Here is an 11,829-nt window from a genome sequence, read left to right as displayed (position 1 = left end):
TTTAACACTAGAACCGCCAATCGGGTCAATTTGTGTGATGTGTGTTGTGTGTGTGCAATGTAACTTTTTTTCAATAAAATATTAAAGTCTCCCAGTCCGTGACTTTTCCTGAAAGTGTGTTATGTAGCACCCTATGTTGTTAAAAATTGCATTCTAATAGCGGGATTTGACGGTTTTAGGTAGGCCTATACAAAAACTAGGGATGCACCGAATATTCGGCCACCGAAAATTATCGGCCGAAAATGGTTAAAAAGGCCCTTTCGGCTTTCGGCCGAAATGGTTTTAGCACCGAAAAAAGATCACCGAATGTCAGAGATCAGTGCTTGTGATTTGATCTTACTCCGCATATTTGTCCGGGTGTTTTGATTTCAAGTGGTGGAGTAATCCCGAAGTGGTGAAAGTCTTTGCAGTTACACCCCCTCGAGAAATGTCAGCTGAACACGTTTTACAAATCGCAATACGCGCCTCTTTCTCTGATATTTTTAAATATCTCCAAGCGCCAGACATGTTGGCTGTGAGCCAGCCGCGAGCATGGTCGCGCGCCGTGCTTGTCGCCGCCTTTTGATTACGTCATCACAACAACACGTTAGCTTACCAACGTAACCCTGTTCCCTGACATTCGGTGATATTTTTTCGGCCGAAAGCCGAAAGGGCCTTTTTAACCATTTTCGGCCGATAATTTTCGGCGGCCGAATATTCGGTGCATCCCTAGTTACAATTCAAGCTTTTAAATTATGACATAATGAAATACAATAAATCCCATAACAAATTTGAAAGATACCAATAGGCTTAAATTAAAGTATACCTTAAAGTTTCAAAGCTTTACTATTTAAGTTACATATGTCGAATTGTATTATTGCACGTTGAACAATTTTCGCATTAGCATGTTCTTTTGAAGAGTTGCTGTTCAATGAGTTAAATACTAATTACTTATATATACTGTAAATAATACTAGTAAGTAAACTGAATACAGTTTTTTCCCTATAATGTTGCCAATAAATAATGCAATTATTTCCTGAAAACCTACTTGCTCATTTCCATTAAATTACCAACCCCTTAAAATGTTAAAGACATTTGTGGGAATTGTTGTTCAACTTACAGTCTAACTAATAATTAGAAATATATATTAAAGACGTTTGTGTTGTCTTCCAGGAGGACATGGCAGCTCACGTCGGAGCATCCCGAACTCCTCAGGAAGTCATGGAACACTATGTCACCATGTACATCCACGGAAACCTAGGTAAGGCCTGCATCCCTGAGAGCATTCCCAACCGGGTTACGGACCACACCTGTCCCAGCGGGGGGCCGCTGTCGCCTAGCCTTACCACTCCTCTCCCACCGCTTGATATCAACCTTGCAGACCAGCAGCAGCTGGGCTACATGCCACTACGTGACGACTATGAGATTGAATATGACCAGGACGCAGAGAAGCTTATTAGCGGGCTGTCTGTGAACTACGACGACGAGGATGTGGAAATTGAAATGAAACGTGCACATGTGGATATGTATGTGCGCAAGCTTAGAGAACGCCAACGACGTAAGAACATCGCAAGAGACTACAACCTGGTGCCTGCGTTCCTGGGCAGAGACAAGAAGGACAAGGAGAAGGAGAAACCAGGAGCGCTGGGAGTCATAGGTACTGCTGTTGGGGTAGGGGGGGTAGCAGTTGGCAGTGGCCCAATTGGATCAGGTTCCACAACGGCAGTAGGATCAGGCCCTGTTTCCAGTATGCCCAAAAGAAAGATCCCGAAGGAAGAGAAGGAGCAGCGGGTCAGACTGCGGGGGCTCTGTCAGTTCATGGCTAATCGGGAATTTGAAGACTTCTTTGAGAACATGCATAAAGAGCGTGTGCTAAGAGCAAAGGTGCGTGAGCTGCAGCGCTACCGGCGCAATGGCATCGCCCGCCTTGAAGAGTCTGCTGAATATGAAGCAGCGCGCCACAAACGGGAGAAACGCAAGGAAAACAAAAGCATGTTCACCTCCAAACGGGGAAGCGGAGGAGGAGGGGGCGGGCTTGGCTCTGGGATTGGACTTGGGGGAGGAGCTGGAGGGGGAGGCGGCATAGCTGGAGGGTTGGGGGTTGGTTGCGGGATTAAGGAAGAGGGCAAAGATGGTGAATTTGCCGCCATCGAGAATCTGACAGGCTTTGAGCTGCTGTCAGACAGGGAGAAGGTGCTTTGTAACTCTCTGAACCTCAATCCAGCACGTTACCTGACTGTCAAAACCATCATCATCAAAGATCACCTGCAGAAAAGGCAAGGTATCCCGGCCAAGAGCCGGCTGCCCAGCTACTTGGACAAGGTCCTCAAGAAGCGTATTCTCACCTTTTTAACGGAAAGTGGCTGGATATCCAGAGATGCCTCTTAGCGATCCATCTTTGGTCAGGAAATAATACGTTTATGATTCGCTAAAAGCTCTGTAGGCAACTACTGGCATTTTTCAGAGGTGACATTGTGGATATGTACATTACAAAGAAAGAAGATGCCCCACTGGAGGAAAACAAATATATATTTTCATACGAGGGCTAAGAAGAAAATAAGCCTCTATTTTTAGATTTGGTAAGGGACAGGGCTGAAAAACAACACTTTGGGTTTGAAGTATTTTGTGTCCATATTTTTACTACATGAATGAAAACTACAATGCTAACAAGTATAACATAGCTCCAGAGATGTTTAAATGCTGTTGCAAGAGGATGATTGTTAGATTTAAAATCCAAAAATCGACATGGAAAAGGCAATAGAAACATAACATTTCATGGAAGAGTTTGAGTCATAATTGTTGGGTGAATAATCACTATTTTTGGTGGTAGATGTTTTTCAGGATTTTCCTCAAAATAAATTAAGTTATTTTTGTTAGTAGGTAAGGCAGGACTTCCTAACTAGAGCTACCGTTTACATCTTATAAAATGTTATGGCCTTCATTTTCTAGATTTTTTTTCATGCAAACAATCAATCTTCTGAATGTTCTTCTTCTCACTGACTAATTGGGACAGGAAAAGAAGCAGCAGGGTTGAACAGCCATCATGTTTCTTTTTGGCTGAGCACTTGCTTCTGCCTGAAGGCAATCACAATGTAGGTTGACATAGAGCTAGATGGATAGATCTGATGATATATCAGTATTGGCCCATTCGTCAGCCAATGAGCAACAAGAAATAAATGCCAAAGATGATTTAAAAGATCATTTAGAGTACATTACACAATCTGTCAACCAGAGAGAACAGGCTTCAAAATGCTGTCAGGCTTTAATTTGTATTAATTGATGTCAGTTTTTCACCTGAAATTACTATGGAGGAAGACTTTTTTTCTCAGAAAAATGAGTGCAGCTTAGCACAGCTTTAAATCTTCTACTGTCAACATAATATAATACAGGCAGCTTAATGTGAAAGGGCATTTTGCAATGATACTAAAATGCCTAATTAGAATTTAGTTAAGCAAGTGTTAAGTCAAGGCAATTTAATAGTAAACATCTTTATATTTTTCAACTAGCAGGAACTGCAGTATGCCTCAATTTAATTTCAAAAGGTCCTTACATCAAACCTAAGCCCTGTGGACGACAGCATCACATTCCCAGGTGGTAACTGTCTTTTTTAGGGGAAATGCTATTCATGAGTAGCATTAGTTCTTAGCTGTATACATTGCAGCAAAAGTAGCTTTGCTTTTTTTGTGGTGTTTAAAAAGTAAATGCTCCCTCTTCACTGTAGAACTTGAGTCGAGGGGGTTAATATTCTGTTATGGTCAACAGTCATGCTTTGTCATATTTCATCAATGTTGTGCTCCACACCATGTACCATTTTAATCAACGTAAGGTTGTATTTCAGAGATAAATCTGGTGATATTTTATATTTCTCTTATTATATACACATCCCATGAAAACACCAAAACCACCTATTGTTTGTATCAAAACACTGTTGAACTGAGTGGTGTGTCTTCATTACCGTGAACACACACACTGTCATTTTGACTCAATCCCACATACATTAACACTCGCTAGACCACTAAATGGCTGATAATTGGCCCGACAAGTGCATTTCTTCCCATTTGAGTCATTTCCTAAAAACTATGCCACCAAACCTTTTTTTAAGGATTAAACATTTATATATAATAATGAATAATTACTCTGCAAGAGACAATAGGACAATGGAAAGTATTAAGAGGCAGGCATAAGTTTTGTGTTTTCATTGAATTTGATTAAACTAGAATACTTTATATTTTAAGCCTTACTTTGTATTGTTAAGTAACACATCATCAGGTGCTTATGCTTGTTTTTTGTTGCATAACTCTGGGTCTTAGTAGTTCACAATTTTGAGAAATGCTTATAATACAAAAATCCATATTTCCAACATAATTTGTATACAACATATGATTAATCAAATGTACATTCTGTTCCCATTGCGTTGCATAATAACCCATGGCTAACATTTCGGACTGGAGTTTGATGTATTAGTCAATTGTTTAGGTTTATTGAAGATGCTGATTGTACAACTGTTGTGTTGAAGCTAAGGGGAATGTGTGAGTATAATGGCATTGTTAAAAAACGAATAAGAAAAGTTCAGGTCAGATGTCAGCCCCAAGTCCCAAAATGTCATCTGAACCACAGTTAAAAAAAAACAAGGCTACATTTCAGCCTATACACCAAACTCCAATCCTGTAGCATTGATGCTTCTCATTTGTATGAATATTAGTTATCTTCAGATTTTGACAGTAAATCTTTCTGCATGTGCACCCAAATGTTCAAAAAGATGCTAAAATAGTGGCAATTATATTTTTCCAATGGCTATAATAGTTTTTGTAAGGGGGATTTTGCATTCTTTTTACATTTGTAATATAAATTGGGAAAAACATATAATTACCCACATGTGAAATGTACAGTATTTTGTGTCATGGTAATGTTCATAAATTTGTAATAAAGTAAAAATAATTTTTGATTAGAGATGAAGCATTTTCTGGAGATTTAGGCATAATGGTGACATGCAGCTGTGCTGCCTATAATATAATATCCGGGTTGTAGTCGAATTGTCCAAAAATCCGCTTCTCTCGTCTTTTCCTATCCACTATTCCTTGACCTCTGTGTGAAAAGTCAAGGTGTTCAGGAATAGTTGATAGGAGAATTCAAAAGGACTTAAGAAAAGAGACTGCTGTACTTTGAGAATCCGACTGCACTTACACTATCTGACGTATTTATGATGCGCCAGCGGACGTCATAATTGGCGTCTGCTGTGGGGAAACTACAGTTTTCTATACAGTGGACTAAATGGATGTATAATAAGAACGGCGGACTACTGTAAACGCATCACTTTGCACCGTGCTCTTATGGTGCTGTTTTATGCTTTAAGGACTTGGACAACAGAGAAACATGTATTCTTCATGACCAAGGTTGGAATTGAAATAAATAAAGTAAAGTGACATTTGTGCTTGCCACCCTCCGGTCCACACGTATTAATCCACAATAATCCCAATAAGGATGATTGTATGAAAAGATCTTAAAATAAAGACAAATGTATTTGTTATAAACATGTTAGTACTTCACATCTATCACTGTGCATATCACCATTAAAACATATTTTAAGAAACTCCACACAGCTCAGTAAACACTATGAAATGTTGACTTTTGTTGTATCTTGTGATCAATAATTGTATGTCCACAACATAGGAGTAGGTTTAACTGGTTTACTTTGGTAACATGCTTCCGGGACTTCCTCCTGGGAACATGCACAACAGGCTCTTTTAATACCAAGTGTGAGTTTGCCTCCTGCTGGACAAATGCAATAACATGTAATAATAACACAAGGTAAGATACCACATTTCCCCCTGATTTCCCCCCCTTTAAGCTAACAATACTTCCCGAAGGTGGGGGTATAACATACTCCCGTTACGCAACATTTCGAGGTACTGACATAAATCATTTCACTTTCAAAGATTAACATTCTAAACATTTCCTTAAAGTGAGAACAGAGAACTATGCTGCTCTATTAATGGAACATCTCTTGATCTATTTAACAAAGTCTTTCAGGTATACAGGTGGCTGTCTCTCGCGCTCTGACCGTCTCACCACGGGTGTAGCAGGCAAGTCCGGCGGGACCGGAGTACACAGAATCACTGGCTCAATTGCAGGAGGTCCTTCTTGCTCGATTCTCACCGGAACCACAGTGTCCCTGTTGGAGTCCAGCACCGGCTCTAAGGGCACGGTGTCTGACAATCTGGCTTAGATCCACATGCCGCTTCACAACTTGACCACTTCCAATGATCACTGTATATGACACTGGACCTGATGAGCTCTCGATGAGCGCAGGGATCCATTTAGGTCCATAAGAGTAGTTTCTGATGAACACTTTATCCCCAGGTGAGAAACTTCTCAGTTTCCTGTCTGTGTCATGGGACTGTTTCTGTTTTTGCTGCACTCTTGTTTTCACATCTGGCAGGAGCAGGTCAAGTGCAGATCTGAGTCTCCTTGACATCATCAACTCTGCAAACGACAGGCCTGTGGTCGCGTGAGGTATGATGCGGTAACTGAACAGAAACCTTGACAGTCTNTTTTTTGTATGTCCAATCTTCAAAAACTCTGAGTCCCGACTGGACAGGTTTATTTTGAAACATTCTGTCACAGTCACAGGATAGGTACCTGTCAGCCCAATAAGACAGATGGCTTTATTTCCTTTAACTCTCGGTTGCGTCTGGCTGTCTTGGCCTCTGCCTTGCATCAGTGAAACACGGGAAATTACAATTCCTCCCATCCTCTCATGATGAGGATCAGGTAAGCGCACGGTTAATGCTGTTTATATTATTGACTCGAAATAATATATACATGAGCTTTGCAGAGTTAGGCCAATCTACGCGATATTAACACAATTAGTTAAACGTACTTATCACGCGCGACTGTTACTGTTTTTTCTTGCTATATAATATAAAAAAAATGTTTTTTGGCCTAGGGGGGCCCCTTAGTGGCTGCGGGGCCCTAAGCGGCCGCTTATGTCGCTTAATGGGTCGGGCCGGCTCTGGCAGTGAACTGTCAACGGGGGGGAGCCCCGCCGGTCATTATCGGCCCATATTCACTCTAAATAGTTTGATCGGTGCTCTCTATAAAGGCTGATCAGGAGAGCTGGATCTGATCGATATGGACATAAACACGAGTGAAGTATAACCGGACGCGAGAGAGAGATCAGATCAGCTGCTGGGTCTGACGGAGACACGCAGCTCTGCATGATCACCTGATGTGATGTCTCCGCTCTCTGTTTAGCGAGCTGACCGGACTGCGCAAAATGCGTATATGAAGTGTCATGAACGCAAGAAATCATACCCTCGTGGGGGCGCGCTCAGGTGATTGGCTTAGACTGGAGGAGACATCTGATTGGCTATAGATGAGAGAAATTACAAGTAAGAATCGGGTGAGCGTCAGGGGAGTCTCAAAAAACCCACACACGAATGCACAGCGATCCATGCACAGAAAGCGGTTTGTGTTTGCAGGTTCAGGGGATTTAAACGGAAAACAAATATGTGTGGATCAAAAATACATATGTAAAACTTGTTTCTGTGTTTGGATTTTATTTACATGTATATGAAACGGAACACATTTGTGTGTGCATTGAAAAACACAAGTGTGGATCCGGAAATACAAGTGTGAATCCTTTTGCGGATCATGAAATACAAGTGTGATTCCTTCTGTGTGCATGCGTGTATAATGAGACTGTTCTGACCCCATAAACAGGCTTCAGAATGACAATGCCAACATGTTGATGTTAGGTGACTTTACCGTGTTCACCATATTTATACCAAGTTTAGCATATTATTGTGCTAACATTTACTCATTGGCCTAGCATTAAACCAAGTAAAGCTGAGGTTGATGAACCTGGCAACCTCACTGTAATATAACTCCCGAAAGCTACAAACACTTTTGTCAAAAATTGCTAAGCTAGGCTAACCATGTCCTGACTATATTTAAAATACACATATGGGATTGATAATTGTCTTCTTGCTCTTGGTAAGAGAGAAATATAGCTGTGATTTTGTTACATTTTTATATTATTCAATCTTTAAAAATATTCAATTTAATTGAGACAGCTTTGGGGAAACAGGAAGGCATGTTTTTGTTATCGCTGTTTAACGTATTACAAAAAAAATGGTTCCCTTCTCTATTCTATCTGCTAAGCGAAAGACTAAAATCAAAAATAAAGGACCTTCCGTCTCTCTGTCCTTGATTCACTGAGATGAATCTGATCTCGCTCTGTGAAAGAACGACTATGTGTTTTCAAATATGTCGGACAGTCTTCTTTTTTAAGGCTCTATTTGAAGCTGCTGCCTCCCACGTAGACAGGAAATGACCTCTAAACCTTTTTACAGACAGTTTTGAGGACAGAGAGAATGAAGGGCATGTGAAGATAGCATTTCAAAGTGAGTCAGCTCTCTTGGTGTTGATAATAAGACCCCAAGGAATGTATTTTACAGTACAGCTATTTTATTGAAACACCTATAGAACTAAATTTGACACACTGCTTAAGCTTTTATAAGATGCTGAAAGTGGAGTCAAACTGAGAAAAGAGATATCCGCATAAATTCATGCAGTGTTATTGACGCTTATTGGAGATATTGCTTTTAAAGTAGAAGCAATTCCGAAATCAAAGTGGGTAAGGGTTGATGGCTGCCAATATTATATTGGTATTAACTTGGTTTCAATTGAATTTGTCTCTGTGCACATTAGGATGTACCATTTACAGACCGACAACCTGAAAAACATCCATACTTGGAATATAAATCTGCTGATTATGAAACCTGATTTATGTAAATCCTTAATAACAATTGCAGGTCAATGCTATCACTAAAAATGGTAAGAAGTATTCCTACAAGAATATGTTATGATGTTTGGTCCAAGCCACAACAGAGAAACCCTATTCGTCCTCATTATGGTTGCTTACTCAGGCCTGGAGATAATGGTGAAACACTTCTATATATCTCTTGTCAGAAATATCAGCTCAGCTTTATATATTTCCTTTCCAAACATGGTCTCCAAGCCAAATCAGATGATTGATCACCAAGGCTACAATGGCAGCCAAAGGGATCCAGTGCTAGAGCTGTAAAGCTAGACTCATTTCACTAGAAGTCACTTGCCTCAGCCTTAAATGGGAAAAAAGAGGATTTTATTAAACATTAAGTCCCTACAATCTGCTGCATTCTCTGCGCCACTGATCTTCAGCGGGGCACATGGGACTCGAGTCACTGCTGAGAAAATATGCTGGATATTTCATGTTTGTGAATCGCATGGAGAGATGGAAAGGGAGTACAAACAAAAAACAAGAGGAAGCTCTGGAGAGGCTGCGGCTTCACTGTTTCTCAGATATATTTCTCATCTGGATGACTCAGAGCAAGACAGGACTTGACGATGAGAGAGAATGACAAAGACAGGGAGGAGCAGGGTGTCCTCCTCATCCCGTGAGGAGCTGACCCTACTTGCTCCATAATTCACTTTTGGGTAAAACTCCTCCACACTGCAGCCACAGAATAATGTCTGGGCCTCAATTGGTGCGCTCTATAAATAGCTGCTGAAGTTACGGCTGAGTGGGAACAAGCTGCTCTCGTCCCCCCGAGGGACAGAGAGGAAAATGGGAAGCACGAAATCCCATGGCCATCCCATCAGGAGGATCAACACAAACTGTGATAAGTTTGCTTATCACCTTGTTGTGATGAATAGGAAAAAGCCTCAGTTTAATTTATCCGTAACAGTAACAGCGTACTGACAGTTTGGATTATTAGTCAAGAGGGCTGCCAACGTTTCCATTTAGTTTTGATATGGTCATATTTAGGGTTATCAACTTTTTTAGAAATTACTTTAAAAGAAAAATGTATATAAAGAGTTTTTTCTTTTTTCATTTCCGTAATGTTTTAATACATATAATGTATTTTAAGGTGATTCACCTTCATTAAGCAAAACATACAGTATACAGTCAAAGTAAAAAAATACATGTAAAGTGATTAAAAGTCCTACATTCAAAATTGTACTTGAGTAATTACCGGCATGGTACATTTAAAAATGTACCCCTTTCAGAGCATCTAATTATGAAGCCTTCAATGTTATATTTTGACATGATTATATTACATTAAATTATATGATTTGTATTTTTTATATAGTTTTGCTCATGCAAACAATATAACTTATTGTGTAATTTATAATCCTTTGCTACAAAAATAAATACAAATTCAGTGGCTCTTCTGTAAGGTTTGTCGTTAGGCACAATCATTTCTTAAAGGATATGGCACTGCACAAATATAAGGGGGCCTTTAATCCAATGCATCATGTCTAATAGGTGGATCACATTTTTTGTGTAAATGTAAGCTACTACAGCTATAAAATAAAGTCAGTACAATATTTTCCTTTGAAATCCAGGCCAGTAGAAGTATAAAGTAGAATAACATGGTAGATGTACTTAGTTACTTTTCATCACCTTTGAAATGTAGATGAGCACGGATTCAGGCCATTGCAGCACTCAACTACAGGCTTAGAAGCGACATGAATATTTAAGCAATAGCTCACGACAGGCCGTGGTATATGCTCATTATATCACAGCTAAGGGGCGTGGTTCGGCCCGACGCGAAGCGTCACACAAGATTTTTTCTTGCCTGATGGGTGTATCAGGCAAGTCCGGCGGGACCGGAGTACACAGAACAACTGGCTCACTTGCAGGAGGTCCTTCTTGCTCGATTCTCACCGGAACCACAGTGTCCCTGTTGGAGTCCAGCACCGGCTCTAAGGGCACGGTGTCTGACAATCTGGCTTGATCCACATGCCGCTTCACAACTCGACCACTTCCAATGATCACTGTATATGATACTGGACCTGATGAGCTCTCGATGAGCGCAGGGATCCATTTAGGTCCATAACAGTAGTTTCTGATGAACACTTTATCCCCAGGTGAGAAACTTCTCAGTTTCCTGTTTGTGTCATGGGACTGTTTCTGTTTTTGCTGCACTCTTGTTTTCATATCTGGCAGGAGCAGGTCAAGTGCAGATCTGAGTCTCCTTGACATCATCAACTCTGCAAACGACAGGCCTGTGGTCGCGTGAGGTATGATGCGGTAACTGAACAGAAACCTTGACAGTCTAGTTTGCAATGTTTCACCTATCATCTTTTTCATCCCCCCTTTGAAGGTTTGGACCACCCTCTCTGCCAGCCCATTAGAAGACGGGTGAAACGGTGCTGACCTCAAATGGCGGATGCCGTTTTCTTTCATGAAAGTCTCAAATTCAGCACATAAAAATGAGTGTGAAAAAAAAGTTGTCAAAGAATATGCTGGCAAAAAGCTAGAGCGGCACGCAACAAACCGTTCACGGCAACAATCCGGCAGGGAATGAGTGCAGGCTGCAGGCTTTCATAGTGTGGCTGATGAGCAGGTTGCAGGTGTGGTTGGTTGGAGATTGCTCCCAGCCGTGTAGAGCAGACCAGCAGGCAGAGAGAGAGACACACAGTAGAAACAAACACATACAAACACTAATAAAATGTCCCGCTGAAAACATTCCTAGAACAACGAATGGTAACAAAAATTTCTAGCTGGGAACTCACACATGCCATCGCAAACATGCAATATCTGCTTACAGCTTATGATGAATTAGGCCTCAATAACATCCTCAAATACAACAGTGTACGTCATAGGAACAACATTCACTGTAAAGATATAATCACATATCAATACCTGCCATACTGTAAAATCCCTCTTTGATCGTCTGCGTGGGACATGTGCCAGGAAACACAACAAAAGACATACCGACACCACTACCCCGTCTCTTGGAATCGTTTATGTCAGACGTCAACGATAATATTCCAGCGGTGTACGAGACTTGTCCCGAG

The 11,829-nt window shown here is 40.8% G+C and overlaps 1 protein-coding gene across 1 annotated transcript; it reads left to right on the top strand.

Moving 5' to 3' along the window:
* Positions 1–1,152: 1,152 nt before the first annotated feature.
* On the top strand, positions 1,153–5,510 carry tada2b (transcriptional adaptor 2B; the record flags this gene model as incomplete). Its single annotated transcript, XM_010775515.1, has 1 exon — positions 1,153–5,510. A coding segment is annotated over one exon (1,215 nt), but the record flags the coding sequence as incomplete, so codon positions are not given.
* Positions 5,511–11,829: the final 6,319 nt, after the last annotated feature.

The sequence above is a fragment of the Notothenia coriiceps genome, unplaced genomic scaffold (genome assembly GCF_000735185.1).
Source record: "Notothenia coriiceps isolate Sejong01 unplaced genomic scaffold, NC01 NC01_scaffold00000214, whole genome shotgun sequence".
In the NCBI taxonomy this organism is placed as follows: Eukaryota; Metazoa; Chordata; class Actinopteri; order Perciformes; family Nototheniidae; genus Notothenia; species Notothenia coriiceps.
This window is presented reverse-complemented; position numbering and strand designations above follow the sequence as displayed.